The sequence below is a fragment of the Taeniopygia guttata genome, chromosome 3 (genome assembly GCF_048771995.1).
Source record: "Taeniopygia guttata chromosome 3, bTaeGut7.mat, whole genome shotgun sequence".
NCBI lineage: Eukaryota > Metazoa > Chordata > Aves > Passeriformes > Estrildidae > Taeniopygia > Taeniopygia guttata.
In genome coordinates, this window is record NC_133027.1 from 436,575 (window position 1) to 459,200 (window position 22,626).

The following is a 22,626-nucleotide window of genomic DNA, read 5'->3' on the forward strand; positions in this document are numbered from 1 at the left end:
TGATCTTTCCTCACCAAAGTATCTGCACAGGAACCATGACCAAAGCGCCTAAATCTCCCCTGGTGCCAGTGCCCCAGACCCGGGCTGGAGCCTGTTCTTCCATCCACACCCCGGGACCTCCCGGCGCTCCATCCCGCTCCTTCCAGGGCACAGTGCTGGGCGCAGCACCCATGACCCCTGGCAGGCCCAGCAAACAGCCCTGAAGTGGAAGAATGGGGTTACCCCCGGCCCCCCTGGCAGCAGGGGATGGGAGCACCCCCAGAGCTGGATTCAGTGCCCCCCCCGGGCAGGTACCTGCCTGTCACCCCGCCAGGCCAGCCCCCTCAGCACCCCCTCCCTGGGGGCACGGGGAGCCCGGAGGGTGCCCAGCACACCGGGACACGGCTACAGCACCTCCCGTCCCCTCACACCACAACCCAAACAGCTGGGAACCCCCCGCACGCCGCCCCAAACCCCAAACCCCCACCCCGTCCCCCCCGGGCGAGGGACGGACCCGGAGCCACGGGTACAAAACCCGGTGCCGCATCTTTATTGTGGGGGGCAGTGGGGGGCCGGGGGCGTGGGGCGGCGTGGGGGGCAGGGCGGGCGGCGTGGGGCAGGGGGGTGTGCCGCTGGGACAGCGAGGGCTGGGGGTGCTGATAAATAAGGGGGTGGGGTGGGGGTCCCGGCAGGGCGTGGGGACCCCCGGCCCGGCCGCGCCCCCGCAGCTCTAGGGCTCCCCGGAGTCGTAGAGCAGCGCGGCGCTGAAGACGGTGAGGGGCTCGTCGGGGGCGTGCGCCAGGCGCCCCGCCACCAGGTCCACGCACAGCGTCTCGCCCGCCGCCAGCGGCAGCACCAGGCTGAAGACGCCGAGGGCACCGGGGCTGGGGCCCTGCGCGGCCACCGGCCCCTTCTCCAGCCCCTCGGGCTGGAAGCCAGCCGAGTCCAGGCGGGCGATGCCGTGGCCGGAGCGGGACAGGACGGCCTCCAGCGCTTCGCCCCGGTGCCCCGTGAGCACCGCGCTCACCAGGTACCGCCCGGGCACCGGCACCGTGAACGTGCCTGCGGCAGGAAAAGGGGTCAGGAACCTGCCAGGAGCCCCGGTGCCCCCGAGCCGGATCTCCTGCAGCACCCCGAGCTCGGTGGGCCGTCCCGGGACAGGCACGACACCATCCCAGACCCGCTGGCCCCCACCACGCGCGGCATCGCGCACCCCTGTGACCCCGCAGCCCCCGGCACAGCCCCTACTGCCACATCCCTGACCCCAGAGCCACCCCACAGCCCCCAGAGCGCCCCCGTCGTGCCTCACCTGTCTCGGGGTCGTAGGCACCGCCATCGTTGAGCAGCACCTGGTCGAAGGGGACGGTGCCCGGCTCCGTGCGCTGGGTGCTCAGGGCGGCCGAGAAAGCGACGCGGGGCACCGAGCCCGGCTCCCCGACCTCGCCTGGGCACGGGGTCAGGATGTGGCACCCCTGTGCCCCCTTCCCTCACCCCTCAGCCCCCTGACCCCCTGTCCCCCTGTCCTGGCAGCCACACCCTGCGACCCCTCCCCACCCACCCCTTCAGTGTCCGTGCCCCCCTTGACCACCACATCCCCAGTGCCCCCTGCTCCCCAGCCACCCTGTGCCTCCCCACGCCAGCCCAGCCTGCTCCCCGCTCCCTTGCCAGCCTCCAGCCCCCCCAGCTCCCCACACGCACCCCCCAGCCCCCCACGGTCCTCCCCACACCCCAAGCCCCCAGCCCTACCTCTCTCTCCAGGCAGCCCTGCAGGAAAGATGAGGAGGGGCTGCTGCAGGGCCAGCTGGGGGCAGGACCCCCGGGGACGGGGTCCGGCCACACCTGCGTGGCCGGCGGCACATGGGGGGGCTGAGCCTTACCGGGGGGGCCCATGGGACCCTGTTCTCCATCCTTGCCAGGGGGCCCAGCGGGGCCAGGAGGGCCTGTCTCACCCATGGGGCCAGCAGGTCCAGGGGGGCCCGGGGGGCCTGCAGGGAGGAGGGTGTTAGAGCCACCTTGGCCCCATGCCCACTGCCCCCATGTGTGATGTCCCCTTGTCCCCACACACTGCAGCCCCACAGCCAGGATCCTCCTGTGGTCCTGTGCCCCACGCCACAGCCCCTGCCTCCCCACACCCCACTGCAGCACTCCTGGTGACCCCGTTTTCCCACATCCCTGTGTCTCCACATTTCCGTGTCCCCATATTTCCATGTCCCCACATCTCCATGTCCCCATATCTCCGTGTCCCCACATCCCTGTGTCCCCATATTTCCATGTCCCCACAACCCCATGTCCCCACATCCCTGTGTCCCCATATTTCCATGTCCCCACATCCCTGTGTCCCCACATCCCCATGTCCCCATATCCCCGTGTCCCCACATTTCCATGTTCCCACATTCCCATATTCCCACATCTCCGTGTCCCCACAGCTCCACCACCATTCCCACAGCCCCACATGCCCTCCATGCCCCGGTCCCCACAGCCCCGGGATGCCCTGTCCCCACAGTCCCTGCAGTGCCCCACATGCCCCCATCCCCCAGTCCCGTACCCTCCCAGCTGTCCGCACCCCCGCCGTGCCCCACGTCCCCCCACGCCCCCCCCGTGTCCCCGGTGTCCCCCGTGTCCCCGCACCGTGTCGCTCCAGCCGTGCCAGGCGCTGCAGCTCCCCGCGCAGGTGGCCCAGGCTGGCGTTGAGGGCGCCGAACCGTGGCGGCAGCTCCAGCGCCTTGTCCAGCAGGGCGGCGTGCCCGCGGGCCGTGGCGTTCAGGTCCCGCACGGCGCCCCACAGCCCCGCGACGTGCCGGCCCAGCCCCTCGCGGACGCCCCGCAGCCCCCCGGCCACCGCCTCCAGCTGCTCGCAGACCCCCTCCAGCTTGGCCACGCGCGGCTCCAGCCCCGCGGGGCAGCCCCCGGCCCCCGCCAGCTCCCGCGCCAGCGCCTCCAGCCGCTCCTCGCTCTCGGCCTCCCGCGCCGCCGCCGCCGCCGCCGCCCGGTCCAGCTCGGCCACCAGGCGGTCGGTGAGGGCGCTCAGCTGCCGCTGCCGGGCGTCCTGCTCCTCCAGCGCGTCCTGCAGCCCCTCCACCGTGCCATTGAGCCCGCTCAGGCCCGCCAGCGCCGCCGCCAGCTCCCCGCGCAGCTCCCGCAGCTCCGAGGGGGACGTGCCCCCGAAGACGCCGAAGCCCTCCAGAGGCGCCTCCGGCTCCTCGGGCTCCGCGGGGCCGTCCGGCAGCAGCTCCGGCTCCCGGGGCGGCGGCGGGGAGCAGGGCCGGGAGCAGGGGTCGCCGCTCAGGTCCTCCAGAGCCGCCTCCAGCCGCCCCGTCCGGTTGCGGAGCTGCTCCAGCCCCTCGGCCAGCGCCTCCCCCCGCGCCCCCAGCAGCCCTCCCAGGGTCCCGGTCAGCCCGTCCTCCCAGACAGCCTCGGTGTCCTCGGGCTGCCGGAGGTGCGGGCCGAGCAGCCCGTCCTGCCCCGGGCCGAGCAGCCCGTCCTGCCCCGGGCACGGGTGGCCGCAGCGGGCCAGCAGCCCCTCGAGCTGGTCCAGGCGGGCGCCGCGCTGCGCCCCGCTCGCCGCCAGCCCCTCCACCGCCCGGCTCAGGTTGGCCAGGCGCCCCGGCAGCCCCCCCGGCCGCCCCTCGGGCTCGGAGGGCCACGGGCCGGCGCGGGAAGCGTTCAGCCGTCCCTCCAGCTCAGCCAGCCGCCGCGCCAGCACCGGTCCCTGCCCCGGCCCCGCCGCCGGCACCGGCAGCCCCTCCAGCCGCCGCTCCAGCTCCGCCAGGCGACGGAGCACGTCCGGGGACGGGGGAGCCGCAGGGGCGGGGGCCAGGCGGCTGCTCAGGCTGCTGATGTGCCTCTGCACCGACTCCACCGCATCCTTGTTGCGCTGGTCCACCGAGCCCACCAGCTTCTCCAGCGCCCGCATCCGCTCCCGGTCCTCGGCCGCCTGCCGCCGCAGCCCCTCGGTGCCGGTCGCGCAGGCAGCGCACATCTCCTGCAGCCGCTGCTCCAGCTCGTACAGTGCCGCCGTCCCCGGGCCCCCCGGAGCCCCCGGGCCGTCCCGGCCGCCCTCGGTGCGGTGCAGGCGGGTCTCCAGCTCCTCCAGGCGCCGCTGAAGGCGGCTCAGCTCCTCCCGCACTCCGGCGGGGGCGGCCGCGTCAGCCGGCTGCTCGCCCCCGGGCTGCCCCTCCACAGCCGCCCGCGGCGGCTCCCGCCCGGCCCGCAGCTCCTCCAGCTGCTCGCTCAGCCGCCGCACCTGCTCCTCCAGCCGCCGCACCTTCTCCGTGTCTCCGCCGCCGCCTGCCACGCACCGCCGGGGTCAGGGTCAGGGTCACGGCCACGGCCGCGGCACGTTCCCCACCGGCGTGTTCCCCACCAGCACACCCCTGCCCCGCACTACCTTCGCCCCCCAGGCCACTGAGGGGGTTGCCGAAGCCAGAGAGCGTGGGGCGGCCGGGCCGGGGCGGGGGGCGGCCGGTGGGCTGGGGGGATGCTGGAGAAGGCCCCTCGCTGCAGTCCGGACCCGAGTACCCCTGGCAGCAGCGCCAGGCCAGCTCCGACACCGTGCGCTGCGACACCTTGTAGCGCGGCCGGAGGAAGCTGCGGTACCTGCGGGCGCAGGGGACGGGGCTTGGGGGATGCCAGGAGGGGCGTGGGGCTGCCCCAGAGACCCAGAGCCAGCACGGGCTGCGGCTTGACCCAGCAGCGCCGGAGTCTCGCTCAGCAGCCGGGGGGCTGCCCCTGCCCAGCCCTGTCACCCTGTCACCAGTGCCACCCCAACCCCGGTGTCACCCCAGTGCTGCCCCACAGAGCTGGGGGTGCCCCAGGGTTTTGGCTGCACGTCACAGGGAGGGGGACAGTGTCCGGCCACCCTCCGGCACCGCCTGAGGCCACTGACTCTTGCGCAAAAGTAAACACGGCCCCAGGGTGGGTAAACACCAGTGGCGGCGGCCGCGGCTTGCCCTGGCTCTGTGCTGCCCCCCCAGAACGCCCCAAACCCCCCCAGAGCCCTCCAGCCCCGGCCCGGCCCCACTCACGCCAGGACTCGGGGGCACTGGAGCTGCCCCCAGGCGCAGGGCTGGTAGTCCGGCTTGATGAAGCTCTCGACGCCATCCTCCACCACACAGCTCACGCTGCGCGTCACCACGTAGGCACACCAGTTCCTGCCGGAGGGAAGGGCTCAGGGCACAGGCCCGGAGTGCGCCGGCACACGGCATCACCTCGGCACGCAGCAGGCGCTGTCCTGGTACGGACCAGCATGGCACAGGCTGGGCATCACTGGGGCTCCATCTGGGCGCACACCCACCGCCTGTTGTCCTGGCACCTAGGAGGCATCATCCCGGCACGGAGCAGCCACTGGCACTGCCCGAGCACGGACCTAGCATCATTCCAGCACACAGCAGGCGTTGCTCCGGCACACACCATGCACAGCATCCCGGCACACGCCAGGCATCGTCCTGGCACAGAGCAGGCACCAGGCATCACCCCGGCAGAGCCACAGCAGCAGCCCCTGCCCCGGGCCTTCCCTGGCACACTCCAGCTCACCAGGCACATCCCGGACCCCCGGCACACTCCGGCCCCTCTGGCCACACCCCGGATCCCCCGGCGAGCGCCTGTGCTGCCCAACCAGCCCCACCGGTAGCACCGTCATGGCCCACTGCGGCGGGTTAATGGGGCGGATCTTGCCCCAGCACAGCCTCTGAGCCGTGCCTGGCGACCCTGCAGGAAGGCCGCAGCCCCCAGCCATGCGGCCGCCCTCGGGAGCCCCGCAGGGATGGAGCTCTGCCAGGAGCAGGGTGCCCACACTCCATCGCACCGTGCTGCGCATCCCGCGCTGCCTGGCCCGGGTACGGGCGCCGTGCGTGCTGCCCCATCCCTGCCCCGGTGTTCCCTGCCCCCTCGGGGAACTGGGAGCCGGGAGGGCCGGAGCAGCCGCGGCCGCCACCCGCCGCTCCCCAGCGCAGCGCCGCAGCCTGTGGGGACCCCGGCCCCCCCGCCTGGGACTGCAGCCTGGCCCCGCTGCAGCGACCCCGGCGCAGCCTTATATGGTCGGGACCCGAATCCCGGGCCCCGCTCGGGCCCCCCAACCCTCACTGGGCAGCCCCCCGGGGAGCGGCGCTGGGTCCCCGCCGCGGGGCCCCGGTGCGGCGGCCGGTTCCCGTCAGCCCGGCTGGTTCCCCTCAGGCCCCGGCTGGATTCCAGCTCCTCCCCGGGGGCCGCCGGGAATTCCTGCGCCGACCGACGGCCCCCCTCTTCTCCCCCCCGTCCCAGCCCCGCACCCGCGAGGCCCCGGGACCCCCGGGCTGCCCTGGGGTCCCACCGCCCCGCACCGGGGCCGTCCCCATCCCGGGCGTGGGATGGAAGCAGCGCTCCCCTGAAAGGGCAGGATCTGGGGACACCCCCCGTGCTCCCCGGGCCGCGGGATGGAGCGCTGCACACCCCGACCCGCGGAGAGCCCCCCTGAGCCCCCAAAGCCGCAGGGAAAGGCTCCACCGTGCCCGTGCCCCACGGCCGAGCCCCTGCCCACGTACCCCACGCTGCGGCCAGGTCCTGCCATCCCCCGGGGCCGCCGCGGCGCTGATGTGTCCGCGGTGAATCTGCTGTGACCCCAACCCAGCGCGGGGCCGTCCCCAGCCCCGCGTCCCCGCAACGCCCCGACCCACAGCCACGGGCTGCCCCACGCTGCCCACGGTACGAGGCAGGACGGGGATGGGGACAGGCGAGGTCCGGGTCCCTGTTCCCCTCTCCGGCAGCGCCGAGCCACGCGTGGATGCCGAGGAAGGACCGGCCCGGAATCCTGCACCCCGACCCTCCACGTGCGCCCCCTGCCCACCCGTCCCGGGCCCGGGGGTGACGCCCCCGCTTATGGGGACCCGTCGCCCTCCCGCCGCCCCCGGGCTGGACGTGGCACGTGCCGGTGCCCGCCCGGCGCCGGGATCCCGGTGGCATATCGGTGGGGGGGCTGCAGCCGCGTCCCCGCCGCCCCGGCGCGTCCCGGTGCCCGTTGCTCCCTACCTGTGCCGGCTGGCGGCCCGGGCACCGCTGTGGGCCGCGGCCGGGCCGGGGGCGAGCGGGGCGGCCCCGCCGGTGTAGAGGCTGTACCGGGGGGGGAAGTTGGCGGCCAGGGCCTGCGCGGCCAGAAGGCACGGCCAGAGCCAGCGTGCCATGCTGGGCTGGGGCGGCTCCGCTCGGCTCGGGCAGCCCGGTCCGGCGCGGCTCAGCACCGCATGCGGTGTCCCGTCGCGGCTCCGCGGCTCTGGGCGGCTCGGCACGGCTCGGCTCGGCTCTGCCCTCCCCCCGGCCGCCCCTCGGCCAGCCCCTCGCCACCAGAGCCGCCCCGCCGCCGCTGCCCGCCGGCGGGGTCCCCGGGGCCCCCCGCTTCCTGCCCGCCGCGGCCCCCGCCCCAGCCGCGCCGGGCACCGCGGCCCCGCCGGCCCCGCCGCTGCCACATCTGCTCCTCGTTAGGCCGGCCCGGGGCCGGGGCCGGGGCCGGGGCGGCCGGGAGGCCGGGCAGGGGGCCAGGGCGGGGGCGGTCGGGGCTATCGCCGCGGCACCGGCACGCCGCGGCCATCGGTCCCGCACGGCCGCCGCTCCGCCACCGGCACCGGCAGCGCACGGTGCCCCGCGTGTCCCCGAGCGCCGGTGGCCCCGCTCCTCACCCCCGCACTGGGCACAGCAGCCACGGGTCCCGGCACCGCGTCCCGCAGTGCCACGTCCCCGCGTGCCCGTGACCCCGTGCCAGGTGACGCGTCCCGGTGCCGGTACCGGGCCGGTGCTGCCCCGCGCCCCCGGCCCCACCCTGGCACCGTGATGGGGACACTGGGGACACTGGGGACACTGGGGGGCCACCCCGGGCCGCCGTGGCGCGGAGCCCCGGTGATGCCACGGCTTCCCCGGGCCCCGCGGTGGCGTCACGGCCTCCCGGTGACATCAGCGCTGCCGTGGCCCCGGGCCCGCGGTGACGCCGGGGCGCGGGAACCCCCCGGCCCCGGGAGCCGCCGGGGGGGGTTAAACACAAACAGCTGGCGGCAGCTGGAAGGGGGGAGGGGGCGGGAAGGGACGGGGCTGCGGGGGAGGGACACACCGGGGAAGGGGCCCGGGGCTGGGCTGGGCCCGGTGCCAGCCCCGGTGCTCCCGAGGGGGGATGGGGACCCCTCCTCAGGGGCTGGGGGTGCCGTGGGGGTCTGTGGGGAGCTGTGGGTGCCATGGGGTGCTATGGGGAGCTATGGGGAGCTATGGGGGTGCCATGGGGGGCTGCGGGGGGCTGTGGGGGACCATGGGGGGCTGTGGGGGCACAGGGATGGGGCCATGGGGGGCTGTGGGTGCCATGGGGGGCTGCGGGGAGCTATGGGGGGTCATGGGGGCTGTGGGGAGCTATGGGGGCACAGGGATGGGGCCATGGGGGGCTGTGGGGGACTATGGGGTGCTATGGGAGGCTGCGGGGAGCTATGGGGAGCTATGGGGTGCCATGGGGGCGCCATGGGGAGCTATGGGGGGCCATGGGGGGCTGTGGGGAGCTATGGGGGACCATGGGGGCACAGGGATGGGGCCATGGGGGGCTGTGGGTGCCATGGGGGTCTGTGGGGAGCTATGGGGATCATGGGGAGCTATGGGGTGCTATGGGGGGGCCATGGGGAGCTATGGGGGGGCCATGGGGGGCTGTGGGTGCCATGGGGGTCTGTGGGGTGCTATGGGGATCATGGGGAGCTATGGGGTGCTATGGGGGGGCCATGGGGAGCTATGGGGGGCCATGAGGAGCTATGGGGTGCTATGGGGAGCCATGGGGAGCTATGGGGTGCTATGGGGTGCTATGGGGAGCTATGGGGGGCCATGGGGAGCTATTGGGTGCTATGGGGTGCTATGGGGGGCCATGGGGAGCTATGGGGGGCTATGGGGTGCTATGGGGGGCTATTAGGGAGCTATAGGGGCCCATGGGCGCCGTGCCTTTGTCGTGTGCCAGGGCCCTCCAGACCGCGCCGGGGCTGCGGCCGAGCGGGGGGGGCACCGGGCCGGGGACCGGCCGGACGCGGGGGGATCGCTGCCGGGATCCCCGACCGGAGCCCATCCGCGCGGGACCCCCGGGCCGCAGCCCGCCCCAGCCCCGCGCAGCGCGGCTGCCTCCGGACCGCCCGGTGCTGCCCAGCACGCCCGGTACGCCGCCGCTGCAGAGCCCGGTGCGGCCCGTCCCGCCAGAGCCCCGCGGCGGCGGCGCTGTCATCGGCCGCGGTGAGCTGTCATTAGTGTCATTAGCGCTAATTAGCCGCGGCCGCCCGGCCCCGCCCCGCCCGCGCGCCGCTCCTTGTATGGAGCCGGAGCCGCCGGCGGCCGCCAGGGGGCGGGGCGGGCCCGGGGCGGGGCGGGGCGTGACGTCACACCGGGGGCCGGGCGCCGTGACGTCACCGCGGCCACGGCCCCGCCGCTTGGCCCGGGCCCGGTTGCCGTGACGTCACACCCGGGGCGAAGCGTCTCCCGCCGTGCCGCGCGACCGGAAGTGGCGCGCGCAGGGAGACGTGTCGCAGCGGCGGGACCGGAGCGTGAGCGCGGGGCACCGGGGACAGCGGATACCGGGGAGAGCGGGCACCGGGGAGAACGGGCACCGGGGGAGAGCGGGCACCGGGGAGAGCGGGGCACCGGGGAGAGCGGGCACCCGGGAGAACGGGCACCGGGGGAGAACGGGCCACCGGGGAGAGCGGGCACCGGGGGGAGAGCGGGACACCGGGGAGAGCGGGGCATCGAGGGGAGAACGGGACACCGGGGGGAGAGCGGGACACCGGGGAGAACGGGGCACCGGGGAGAGAGCGGGCACCGGGGATAGCGGGCACCGGGGGAGAGCGGGTATCGGGGAGAGAGCGGGGCACCGGGGGAGAGCGGACACCGGGGAGAGCGGGCACCGGGGAGAGCGGGCACAGGGGTAGAGCGGGACACCGGGGGGAACGGGCACCGGGGGAGAGCGGGGCACCGGGGAGAGCGGGCACCGGGGGAGAGCGGGTACCGCGGGCAGAACGGGAACCGGGGGAGAGCGGGCACCGGGGGGAGAGCGGGACACCGGGGAGAGCGGGCACCGGGGGGAGCGGGGCACCGGGAGGAGAACGGGAACCGGGGGAGAGTGGGCACCGGGGGGAGAGCGGGACACCGGGGGGAACGGGCACCGGGAGGCCAGGACAAGGTGGGCACCGGGGCACCGGGCGGGACGGGAGGCGGGCCGTGCCGGTGAGGGCCGGTCCCTCCGCGGGATGCCAGCGTGCACGTCCCCCCGGCCCCGCAGGATGATCACGGACGTGCAGCTCGCCATCTTCGCCAACATGCTGGGCGTCTCGCTCTTCCTGCTCGTCGTGCTGTACCACTACGTGGCCGTCAACAACCCCAAGAAGCAGGAGTGAGGAGCCCGTGAAACCGGCACCGCCATGGCCCCGCCGCCCCGCCGCTCCCGCCGCCCGTCCCTCCCTCCCGCGGGGCCGTCCCGGGAGGCGCCAGGCCGAGCTCCTTCCAAACCAGCTTTAACGGAAACACGATGATTCACGACAAAACCGTGTCGCTTGATAAACCCCCGCGGGCCGGGCCGCTCCTCCGGGCCCGCGGGAGGAGCGGGCAGGGCCGGGAGCGCGGCGGGCTCAGCGCAGGAGCAGCGGCGCTGTGGGCAGGAGCTGGGCGAGGGGGGATCGGTGCTGGGGGGCCGGGGCGGGGGACACCGGCGCCGGCAGGGACAGGGGGGCCGCGGGGCCCTTGCCCGGGCGCTGCAGGCACGGGGCGGAGCAGGGCCGGAGGAGCCCTGCCCGCGCTGCGCCTCCCCGGTACGGCGGGGCCGGAGCCCGGGGCACAGGCCTCTGCCCTGGCGTGGGAAGGGTCCCTCGGTGCTCATCACCCTCCCGGGGTGCACGGGGGTCTCCGGGCAGAGCCCTGTGGGACAGAGACCGGTGTCAGTGGGGCGCAAAGCTCCTGTCGAGCCCCACAGTCCCCTGTCCGGGCACCCAGCTCTCCGTGCCTGGCAGGGCAGGGGCTCTGAGAGGAGCCCACACTGCAGCTGGCAGCAGCACCTACCCAGGCCTGTCCGGGGTTCTCCGGGCATTCAGCTTCATGGGCAGCACCTGTGGAGAGCAGGGAAGAGGATCAGTGCCAGGTCTTTGTCCCTGGGGTTTCCCCATGTCTTGGGGAAAGGTGTGTGGGACAGAAATAACTGGCAGAGCCCTACAGGTGGGGAGGCTCCCAGTCCCTGAGGGGCTCCCAGTCTTTAGGGCAGCCCCCCAAACATGTCCCCCCGCTAAGGGCCCACCCAGCAGAGCCATGGGACAGCCCCTTCCCTGGGCACAGGCCCTGCTGGTGCCTCTGATACCTGCAGAGGTGCCATGTCCTGGAGCTCCTGCACGCCTCGCTGTGCCGCCCGTGCTCCGTGGCTGGTGCTCGGCACTGCCGGGGTGCCCTTGGGCAGAGTCCCTGTGGGACAGAGGAGACAGAGCTCAGCCCACGCTGGCGAGGGGCTCAGTGCCATGGCGGGGTCACCAGCTGGGCTGGAGCCATCGCAGGACACTGGCACAGCCCAGTGCCATGGTGCCCCGCAGTGCCACCTCCCAGTGCCACCTCCCTGCCAGCTCTGCCAGGGCCAGGCCGCTCCGCACAGCCCAGCACCGCAGGGTCGCCCTGGGAGGGGCTGGTGCTGGCAGGAGGAAGCGATGGGCACAGAGCTCAGTCCCAGCTCGTGCTGCCAGTGCTGCGTGCCCCAGCTCCAGCCAAGCTCCTGCCTTGGCTTCCCATGGCACTGGTGTGACCATGCTGGCCAGCCTTAGCCAGGAGTGAGGAGCTGCGGGCAGCACAGCTCTGAACCAGGGTATGTCCTGGGGCATGGGACATCTCAGCCAGGGGAGCTGGGGGGAAAAAGGAAGGTGTTTGGGGGCCTGGCTGCAGTGGACAGCACTGAAGGAACACCTGAGTTGCCTCAGTTGAAGTCTTTATCCCAGCCCCATTATCTCCCCATCTCACAGAAGCGAGGTGGGGGGCACACTTCCCACTGGGGTGAAGCCAGGGCCAGACCCCGCAGCAAATGGGACCCTGCGAGCAGGAGCCTCTGCTGGGCAGGATGGGCCACAGCCCCTGCTGCTGGTGGAGGTACTGGAGGTGGCAGCTGGCTTTGCCTGGACTGAAACCACAACCGGTGCCAGCCTCAGCCAGCAAAGGCCAACAGCAGCTGAGGGTGTCATGGGGGACCTGGCAGACCCCCTCACCCTGGCATGAACACAGGGCTGGGCTCCCCAGGGTGTGGCCAGGCTGGAGTGGGACTCGGGGAAGAAGGGGGAGGGTGGGACAGGACCAGGGCACCCGGGTGTCCCCCCTGTGCCATCCTGCCCCACCCTATCACGCCTCCAAGCACACCCAGCTCCTTCCCCGCTGCCTGGGGAGGGCAGAGCCTGGGTGGCACAGCCAGCCGGAGGGCACCAGCGTGGGGCTTGGGGGGCACAGCCAGGGCTCCGAGCACCCCTGGGCCCTGATCCCTGCGTGCACACAGTGGTGCTGACCGTGCTGGGCCCCTCGGAGGTGCAGAGTGGCAGTGCTGGGAGAGAAGGTGGTGGGAGAGCTGCAGCAGCTGCAGCGGGGAGCTCTGGAGTGGCCAGGCAGGAGCAGGTCCAGCTGATGCCAGGGCAGGGGAGGAAGAGCCGGGTCCTGGTCCCAGTGCCAGGCAGCACGAGGGTGCAGTGTCCATGGGGCACTCACTCTGCTGGTCACTGCTGGGGGAGGCCGTGCCAGTGGGCAGCACAGGAGGCAGGAGACCCCAGCCAGTCGGACCTGGGGACACCAGGGACCAGGCTCTGCCCCTCCGGCTCACACGGTCTGTTCCTGCTCACGCCCCCAACTGTCCCCAGTCCCTTCAGCCAGGGATGGGGCCAGGGGTCGCTCCAGGCGGGCCCGGCCAAAGGAACAGACGGAACAACGTGCCCATGAGAACATCAGCCTTTTATTTCCTCCCCACCATGTTCTCATGGCAGACAAGACACAGTCATGACAGAAGGCTGGGCAGCAAACCCCGAGGACAACACAACAGACACCAGAGGAACACGGAGCTCAACACAAACACAGCTTTGCCAGGCACCTGCCCCCAGCTCACACCCCCAGCCCTGGGCACTGGGAGGCTTTGGAGCACGGTGCCCCCAGGGCTGAGCCCCACAGTGCATGGGAGCACAGGGCTGCAGGGCTCCCGCTGCCACTGCCTGCCCCCCACGGCCCTGAGCCCCTGCCCCACGGTGGCAATGCTAGCACAGGGGGCATAGCCACTGTCCTGCCTGACTGTGGCACCCCACTGCAGCAATCAGCCCCCACCAGAGGGGACTCTGCATGTTGGAAACCCCCTGGTGCCCCCTGCCAGCTCACAGGTCACAACCCACTGTTGCCCAGCCAGTGCCTAGAGGGGAAAGGCACTTTGGTGTGTCCCTGCTGGCCTCGGGAATGCTTGAGAGCAGTGGGAAGTTGAGCAAAGGTTTCTGTGCTGGCTTTTCCAGAAGCCCCTTGGTCCCGGCACTGGAGGGGGGGCATCTCCCTGCAGCCCCAGTGCCCAGGGGCCCCCACACCCCAGTGCAGCAGCAGCAGCTCCTGCCCAGCCAGGGCTGAAGGGCTGAGGAGCAGGAGCTCAGCTGGGCTGTGAAGCTGCAGGCCTGGCTCAGGACCCTCCCGTGGGGACAGGCCCCTCACACTCGCTGTCCCACACAGCCCCACTGTCACTGTGTGAGCTCCCTCAGGGCCGTGGTGCCGCGCAGCAGCCGGACAGGCGCCGCAGCAGGCGCGCGAGGGGCCCCCAGCCCGGCTTACCTCTGCCCGGGGCCGGGGTGCTGCCGCCACTCACGGGGCTCTGCGGGGCCGCGGCCGGGGGCCTGGGGCTGCCGAAGGTGAAGCTGGGCGAGGCTCGGATCCGGGGGGAGTCCTGCTGGCTGCCCCCGCTCCCGCTGGTGCCGTTGCTGAAGCTCCTGGCACGGGCCAGCGCGTTGTCAGAGGCCGAGGTGGGCAGCCCACTGAGGGGTGAGAGAAGGGGGTCAGCCCAGCACGGTGAGGGGGCTCCCCTCTGCACCCTGCACCCACCACCGCAGCCCAGCACCACCTCTGGCAGAGCCCTGGACGTCTCCTCAGGAGCTGTGAACAGCTGTGGACGAGGATGTCACCAGGACCATCCCTGAGAGCTGCAGCCCCAGCGCCCTGCGCTGTACATCGCTGTCCCAGCAGCGCTGTCTCAGGGCTCCCACTTCCTCACCCCAGTCCCAAATCAAGGAATTGCTGAGTTTGGAAAAGGCCTCAGACATCATGGTGTCCAACCCTTCCCCAGCACTGCCCAGGCCACCACTGACCCATGGCCCCAGGTGCCACATCCACAGGGCTTTTAAATCCTTCCAGAAACGGAGACTCCACCCCTGCCCTGGGCAGCCTGTGCTGGACAGCCCTTTCCAAGTGGGAATTGTTCCCAACATCCAGCCTGAGCTTCCCCTGGCACAACTCGAGGCCATTTCCCCTGGTCCTGTCCCTGTCCCGTGGGAGCAGAGCTCAACCCCCACCTGGCTCCACCCTGCTGTCAGGAACCATGGAGAGGAAGAAGGTCCCCCTGAGCTTCCTCTTCTTCAGGCTGAGCCTCCCAGCTCCCTCAGCCTCTCCCATCCCAGTCCAGCGCTGGACATGGATGCAGGAGAGACCAAATCCCAACCAGCTCACTCTCTGCCCCTCTCTGCTGATGTCTCGGAGCAGAGGGACTGACACCCGCAGCTCCCCGAGCTGGGAAGAGCTAGGCCCAGGTCAGTGACCCTGGCAGGTGACTCACTTGGGGACATTTATCACCTCTAAGTGCCGTTATCCTGCAGCTCCCGCGCTCGCCCCCGCCAGCCCTTACGTGGAGCTCCTGGGGGGGGTCCTGGCACCTCCTCTCCTCCGCGGGCCCCCGCTGGCGCCGCGCAGCCCCCGCACGTGTTTCAGCATCCAGGCGCGCAGGTTGCCCAGGCAGGCGTGCTCCGAGAGCACGATCCGCGGCCAGGGGTTGCAGTCGGCCATGTCCAGGGCCGCCACCGCCACCGCCCGGCCCACCTGCCCGGGACAGGGCACAGGTGAGGGGCACGGGGACAGAGCAGAACGGGGGAGTGTGCGGCACAAGGGAGAGGGGAAGCATGGGGGAAGAAAGAGAAAGGAAGGAAGCATTGGGGGACACTGGAGAGAGGAGCGGTAGTGAGGGGGTCACAGGGAGAGGAAGCCACCAGGAGAAGGGGGATACATGAGGGGAGATGAGGGCACCAGGAAGGGGGGATTCCGAGAAGAGAGAATGCCAGGGAGTGGGGGCACTGGGGAGAGGGGCAGCTCCCTGGAGCTTGGGACAGCAAAGCAAGTGGAGGAAAGAAACCCCAGCCCAGATCCCAGCGCACCCTCTGATCTCACCCCAGGCCCCCGTACCTGCTCGAAGAGTTCCACGGTGTATCGGGAGGGGAAGGCGGGCGGTGGCGGGGGGCTGGCCCGGCCGTTGTCGTGGCAGGCCCCTGGGATGCTGTTCACCGAGCGCCCCGTGTTGTAGTTGCACTCCAGGGTGTAGCTGTGGGGCACCAGAGAGCCCCTGTTACCCCACACACCCACAGCAGGGCTGGGGTCATCCCGCATTATTCCCCCGGGAGAGCCACTTCAGCAGATTCAGGGCACTGGAAAGGGGGTTCCATTGCACCGGGAAGGGGATCCTGCTCCAAAGGACACAGAAGTGCAGGGAATGTGGCAGGGTTTTGAGGGCAGCACCCCCTGACGTCAGGAACGGCCCATGCCCTGTGTGGAGATGCACAGATGTACCAGAGATCTGCATGATGGGAATTCAGGATGGATGTCTAAGGGTGGCACCCCAAGTGCCAAGGTCCCTGTGAGGAGACCTCTTGGTCACCTCTGGAAGGTGAAGGGGAATGGGAGGGGCCCTGATGGGTAGAGAAAGGGAATTATCTACTGTCAACACCGACAATCCAGGGAGTGGGCAGCCACAGTCTGACCCGCAGGGTGCCTTGGAGCACTTCCTCCTGAAGGAGGAGGGATGGAGAAGTGTGGGCTAGGAGCTGCCAGCTGGGATGGCTCCCATCTGCCCCAGTGCCCAGAGACAGCTGCAGGGCCAGCAGAGCAGAAAACCTGAGCAGCTCTGTCCCACTCTGCCTGAGGGCCCACATGTGCACTGTGAGCACTCCCAGCACTTTTTGGGATGTTGCTGCTGGATCAACAACCTGGCTGCTGCAGGTCAGTCACAGAACAAAACTCCCCAGTGACCCAAGCCCAAAGCCCACGTGTGTGTGTGTGTGTGTGTTCCTGTGGGGCTGGACTGGTGCTGGGCACAAAGCTGAGTACACAGCAAGCACTGAGGAAACTGAGAGATCCTCTGGTCTGTGGGTATGCCTGCCTCACCCTGTGGCATGCTCCCAGCACAGGAACAGGCCAGGAATATCCCTATCCCATCCCAGGTGGGAGAGTGGTGGATCACAGGAATCCCCAACTCATGGGATCACTGATGGGCTGAGGCTGGAATCTCACACACAGCCATGGGGATGCTACATAATTACAGCTCAGTATAGACAGGAACACCCAGGAAAGAGGAGAATTCCCCTCAGAAAGCTGTGCAAGAGCAGGGAGAAGCCAGAGCAGCTGCAGGAGGGGCGGGGAGGAACAGGAAGGAAAGGAGCCTGGCTGAGCCTGCATCTCAGGAACACAGCAGCACCCGGCACAACCAGGCCCAGCCTCTGCTGACCCGCTCCAGGGCCACTCAGGTGTCTGTCCCACGGAACTGGCTCCCCCTTTGTCCACCATCTCCCGCCCAGCACAAGCACTCAGTGCCACCAGGGTGGCCCTGGAGCTGCCCTACCTGTGGATGATGCCCAGGGCCTTGTAGACGGCCACGCGCCCGCTGCCCTCCTTGGACTGCCCGTCCCGCTTGTCCCGGGCGTACATGTTCTTCTCTGAGAAGTTGCAGCCCGTGAAGTCAAAGTGCGGGGAGTTCAGGGAGATGAGTTTGGGGAACAGCATGTTCTCCACCTGCAGAGTGCAGGGAGCAACAGGGGTGAGTGGGGGCCCTTGGCTGCTCATCCTGCTCCGCTGGGAGCAGTGCCGAGCACAGGGCTGCAGCAGGGCCCACTCTGCCCAGTTCCACGGCCTCACAAGCTCCAGCTGTACCCAGGGCATGCTGCCCACCCCACGATGGGTTCTCCTGCCAGCCAGCTGGGAGGACACCCTGCTGACCCACGTCTGCTCCCAGGGGGAATCTGAGACCTCCTGCTGCCCCGGTCACCAGACTGGGGGAGGAGAGAGAGGAGGAACAAGAAGGAGGAGGAAGAGGAAGGACCTGTGACAGGGATTCCATGCCCCTCTCCCAGCAGCAGTGCGCTGGGGCCCCTGGGCGGCGGGCAGAGCAGCAGGAGGGTCCCGGCAGCCGCAGGAGGGTCCCGGCAGCCGCAGCAGCGCCGGGTTTTGGCCGTGCCCTCACCTGGTCGTTCTCGTCGCTGAAGCTGTTGCCGTACATGAAGCAGCCGCGCTTGGACGCGTGGCCGTGCAGGTCCACGTAGTAGGCCAGGCCACTGTCCCGGGGCGCGATGGGCTCTGGGGGCTCAGCGGCTTTGGGGCCGGGGGCCGGGGGAGGCGTCCGCGGCCCCTCCTCACAGTGCTCGGGGCTGTGGCTTGATGGGAGGATCCAGGTGGCTCGTTCTGCGCTCTCTGACAGCCTGGCCCCCTGGGCCAGCGTCCTGGGGCCAGCGCCAGCCAGGCAGGAGCGGGTGCTGGCTCGCCAGGCGCCGGGGGAGTTGCGGAGGTTGTTGGTTTTGTCCAGCTCCGATAACGCGGCCTCCACGGGCGGGACGGGCCCGTTGGGAGATTTGACGCTCAGCGAGCTGGTGCTGAGCGGGGAGACAAACGTCCTCCAGTCCGGAGAGCCGGGCAGGACGCGGCTGTGGACGTGGTGGTAGAGCAGGACGGCCTTGGCGCCGTACACGGCGGGGTGCAGCTCGGCGTCGGGGTGCAGGTACTGCCGGTTCAGGTTCACCCCGCGCGAGTCGGTTCTGCGGGGAGAGACGGCAGAGCTGAGCCCCTTCCAGGCTGCCCCAGCACAGCTGAGCTCGCCTCGCAGCGCCGAGGGCTTTGGGCTCTGTCCGTACCAGACACTGCCAGAGCACTGACACTGCACACTGAGGCACAGTCCTGCATGATCCTCCCCAAACACCAATGGAGCTGGGAAGGGAACGGAGCCCCAGGAGGGGCTGAGGGAGCTGGAAGGGCTCAGACTGCAGAAAAGGAGGCTCAGGGGGGACCTTGTCACCCCCTACAACTCCCTGACAGGAGAATGGAGCCATGTGGAGGGGCTGGGCTCTGTTCCCAGAGACCAACAGACAGGACCAGAGGGAACAGGCTCCAGTTGAACCAGAGGAAGTTTAGGTTGGATATTTGGAACACTTTCTTTATGGAAAAGGCTGTCTAGCCCTAGCACTGGCTGCCCTGGGCAAGGGTGGACTCCCCATCCCCAGAGGGATTTAAAAGCCCTGTGGATGTGGCACTCGGGGACAGGGGACACTGGTGGCCTGGGCAGTGCTGGCATGGTTGTACTCAATGGTCTCACAGGGCTTTTCCAACCCAAATGAATCCAGGATTCCATGATTTTTATAAATGTTACAAAAAGCACAGAATCAGCTTTCTGAGCTCCCTTCTTCAGCAAACTCACAGCCTTTGCCACATCTTTGGTAAAGGACATTTCCTCCCCATCAGTGAAGGACACTCACCTTTCGCTCACATCTACCAACCCATATCCCAATAACCTGCTCCTGCCTCTTCTCCTTGGGGGAATGGCTGGACTCAGTGGTCTGGGAGGACTTTTCCAAGCCACATGGAACACAGAGCAGGCTCCCAGGCAGGAGAGCCCGGCCGGGCCCTGCACTCACCGGTAGTGGCCCCGCAGCACCCCGTCGGGGTTCAGCATGGGGATGAGCTTGAAGACAAACATGCGCCGCAGCATCTGGGCACGGGGATCCTCCTCCCGCAGGATGAAGTCCAGGAAGCCGTTGAAGACAAAGCTGGAGGGGGTTTCTCCTGGGTGGACTCTGCTGCTGAGGAAAAACACCTGGGGACAAACAGACGGGGTGAGGGGGTGTCCTGCCTGCCCCAGGGTACTGCAATGGCGAAGGGTCTCACAGACTCTGCTCCACAAACTCTGCCCAAATGCTCCAGCCCTGAGGGCGGCGTGGTCTCTCACCCTCTTTCCGGTGAAGCAGCGAGGCCGGGGTGTGCTGGTGTCCGGGAAAAGCTTGTCCAGCCGGGGCTCCCGCTTCTCCTGCATGCCGTGGCACGAGGTGATGGTCAGCAGGTCCACACGCAGCTTGTCCAGGGAGTGGCACAGCAGCTCCCGGTGGTAGTAAACCGAGTCGAGGGGGCTGTGGGTGAGAAGGGAGCTGGGCTGGGAATGCTGCCCACACTCACAGCCTGAGCTGAGCAGCCCCAGCCCCACAGCGCCCACCCCACATCTGGGCTGTTTGCAGCTAGATACCCTCTGGGCCTGCTGGGAGCACGAGCAGCCGCTCCTTCAGGGTGAGGAGGGGGACCCAGGGCTGGTGTTTGCCTTGCCCAACCCCCCTGCTCTGGATCCCCGTGAAGGATCAGCTCAGGCACAGGAGCTCAGGTCATCCCATGGGGAGATAATGCCTCCCAGCAGGAGGGACAGGGCACTGAGGGATTCATCCACCAGGGAGGTAACCCATGCTGGCAGGAGGGACTGGGCTCCAGAGCAAGGAAGGATCCTCTCGAATCCCGTGGGCAGCTCAGGGCGAGCTGCTGCTACTGCTTGTGCAGAGCTGGGGCACAGGGCAGCTATGGGGCGGGCGCAGAGACCCTCCTGCTGCACACAGAGCTCCCCCAGGGGAAAGAACCCAAGCAGGCACAGGCCAGGGAAGGTGGGACAAGAGCCAGGCAGGAGAACGTGGCGGGGCACACCTGCTGGGGGACATGTGCCTGCAGTCCTGGAAGCGGCCGTCCAGCTGTGCCAGCATGTCCTGGCACTCGGTGTAGGAGAAGGGGTAGCAGAAGGCAAAGTAGGTGGTGGCCCCGCGGTGCTCCAGGAAGCGGTGCACGAAGGACAGCACGAACTGCGTCTCCACCACCTGCCACGGACAGGGCTGGGCGTGGCTCAGGGGCACGGCCACCGCGGCACGGCCCTGCTGCTCTCCTCCGGCCCCCGCAGGCACCGGGGGTGCCCGTGCCATTGGCCCTTGGACCGTGGCACAGCGGCTGCTGCTGCTCTGTCCCTCCCTTGGAGATGCCAGGAACAAACCGGCTGCTCCACCAGCCCAGCAGGACCTGGGGCTCAGCCCAGCGCAGGCAGCGAAGCGTGGCTGTGCCCGCAGAGCTGCCCCGGGCACGGGGAGCCCCCGGGCACACGGAGCCCCCCGGGCACACGGAGCCCCCCGGAGCCCCCCGGGCACACGGAGCCCCCCCGGAGCCCCCCGGGCACACGGAGCCCCGCGCTCTCACCTGGAAGCTGGGCCGCTGGCGGATGCGCTCCCAGCGCGGGCGCACGGGCAGCGTGCGCACGAAGGGGGCCATGCCCTGCGCGTACAGCCGGCTCTGCTTGTTCATGTTGAGGATGTGCAGCTTGATCAGCTTCCCCGGGGCCCCTCCGCGCACGCTGAAGTAGAACCACGACCTGGGGAGGGGTGGAGCGGCGCCGCCTCAGCCCGGGCAGGAGCCCCCCGAGCTCTCCGGTGCCTCTCCCCGCACCGGGAGCCCGTCGGAGCCCCGGTGGGGCGGAACCACACCGCCCGCACCGCTCCCAGCCCTGTTCCTCAGACCCCCGCCCCACCGCCCCCTCCTCCCGAGGCACCCAGCCCTACTCGGTCCCGGCAGAGCTTGTCAGACCCCCGATCCCCTCCCAGGGCACGCCTGACCCCACCGGCTCCCCCAGCCCCACCGCGCCCCTTCCACCGGCCACTCCCGGGCCCCCGCCGGAGCCGCCCCGGGGAATCCCCGCGGCCCCCCGCCGGTACCAGCCGCCCCTGCCCGCTTCCTCCGCCCAGCCGCACCTGTTGCCGTTCTCATACTCGGTGTGGGCGCAGTCGGGCCGCGTCCACACGTTGAACTCGTAGTCGGCGGCGGGGAGAGCGCTGCCGCGGGCGGCGGGGCCGCCCCCCGGCTCCGTGGGCCGCACCTGTTCCACGTGCGCCAGGTTCCCCGAGTCGAAGCGGGAGCTGAAGAGGAGACCCCCGCAGCGGATCTCCATGGCCCGGCAGCACCGGGACCGGCATCGCCCCGGGACGGCCGCGGGACGGCCGGTACGGGCCGCCCGGCAACAGCAACGCGCGCGCCCATTGGCTGCCGCCGCGCAGCAACGCGCCCGCCCATTGGCTGGCGCCTCGGCAACGGCCGCGGCGGCACCGGGGCCGCCGCTCCGCTCGACCACGCCCCCCGCTGGCAGGGCACAGGCCACGCCCCCAACGGGCAGACCACGCCCCTTTCGGCCAGGGCCACGCCCCTTTTGGCCAGGGCCACGCCCCTTTTGGCCAGGGCCACGCCCCTTTTGGCCAGGGGCACGCCCACAGAGGTGCGACCGGACGGTCGGGGGCGAGTGGACAGTGGGGTGTGAGTGGACAGTGGGTGAGTGGACAGTGGGTGTGGGTGAGTGGACAGTGGGTGAGTGGACAGTGGGTGCGAGTGGACAGTGGGGTGTGAGTGGACAGTGGGGTGTGAGTGGACAGTGGGGTGTGAGTGGACAGTGGGTGCGAGTGGAAAGTGGGGGAGTGGACAGTGGGTGTGGGTGAGTGGACAGTGGGTGTGAGTGGACAGTGGGTGCGAGTGGACAGTGGGTGTGAGTGGACAGTGGGTGCGAGTGGACAGTGGGTGTGAGTGGACAGTGGGTGTGAGTGGACACGGGGGTGCGAGTGGACAGTGGGTGAGTGGACACAGGGGTGTGAGTGGACAGTGGGTGAGTGGACACGGGGCTGTGAGTGGACAGTGGGTGTGAGTGAGTGGGCACTGGGGTGTGAGTGGACACTAGGGTATGAGTGGACAGTGGGTGTGAGTGAGTGGGCACTGGGGTGTGAGTGGACAGTGGGTGTGAGTGAGTGGACACAGGGGTGTGAGTACACAGTGGGTGTGAGTGAGTGGGCACTGGGGTGATAGTGGACAGTCGGCTGTGAATGGACAGTGGGTGAGTGGACAGAGGGGTGTGAGTGGACAGTGGGTGTGAGTGGACACACAGTGTGTGACCAGAAAGTGGGTGTGAGTGGGCACTGGGTGAGAGTGGACACTGGGTGTGAATGGACAGTGGGTGAGAGCAGACACAGGGGTGTGGACACTGGAGTGTGAGTGGACACTGGGTGTGAGTGCACAGTGGGTGTGAGTGGACACAGGGGTGCGAGTGGACACTGGAGTGTGAGTGGACAGTGGGTGAGAGCAGACACAGGGGTGTGAGTGGGCACTGGAGTGTGAGTGGACACACAGTGTGACTGGACACAGGGGTGTGACCGGACAGCGCTGTGCACAGACACGTACACGGAGCACAGGTGTGCACGGAGGCACGGACACCTGTACGTGCCCACATGGGGTGAGCACAGAGGCACACACAGGTGATGCTGCACACACACCTGTGAGAACACAGGTGTCCCAACGCCCGTGCACACCCACCCACATGGGCAGAGGTGGGGGTCGAAGAACTAGGAA

The 22,626-nt window shown here is 70.2% G+C and overlaps 3 protein-coding genes across 3 annotated transcripts; 1 reads left to right on the forward strand and 2 right to left on the reverse strand.

Moving 5' to 3' along the window:
• Positions 1 to 506: 506 nt before the first annotated feature.
• On the reverse strand, positions 507 to 7,876 carry EMILIN1 (elastin microfibril interfacer 1). Its single transcript, XM_030269806.4, has 8 exons — positions 6,982 to 7,876; positions 5,004 to 5,129; positions 4,367 to 4,575; positions 2,608 to 4,266; positions 1,857 to 1,964; positions 1,726 to 1,743; positions 1,289 to 1,423; positions 507 to 1,041 (listed from the first exon to the last, which is right to left on the reverse strand). Exons 1-8 carry the CDS (start codon positions 7,131 to 7,133, stop codon positions 710 to 712), a joined length of 2,739 nt encoding a protein of 912 aa, XP_030125666.4. The 5' UTR covers positions 7,134 to 7,876; the 3' UTR covers positions 507 to 709.
• A 1,569-nt stretch (positions 7,877 to 9,445) lies between these two features.
• OST4 (oligosaccharyltransferase complex subunit 4, non-catalytic) lies at positions 9,446 to 10,493 on the forward strand. The gene is given in 2 exon segments (NM_001198865.1): positions 9,446 to 9,500; positions 10,232 to 10,493. A coding segment is annotated over 1 exon segment (114 nt). The 5' UTR covers positions 9,446 to 9,500; position 10,232; the 3' UTR covers positions 10,347 to 10,493.
• Positions 10,448 to 21,312, reverse strand: AGBL5 (AGBL carboxypeptidase 5). The gene is made up of 13 exons (XM_030269799.4): positions 20,991 to 21,312; positions 20,443 to 20,614; positions 19,906 to 20,072; positions 19,172 to 19,349; positions 18,861 to 19,039; positions 17,420 to 17,987; positions 16,802 to 16,971; positions 15,373 to 15,508; positions 14,822 to 15,012; positions 13,759 to 13,958; positions 11,297 to 11,397; positions 11,005 to 11,051; positions 10,448 to 10,863 (listed from the first exon to the last, which is right to left on the reverse strand). Exons 1-13 carry the CDS (start codon positions 21,185 to 21,187, stop codon positions 10,578 to 10,580), a joined length of 2,592 nt encoding a protein of 863 aa, XP_030125659.4. The 5' UTR covers positions 21,188 to 21,312; the 3' UTR covers positions 10,448 to 10,577.
• Between the last annotated feature and the right edge of the window lie 1,314 nt (positions 21,313 to 22,626).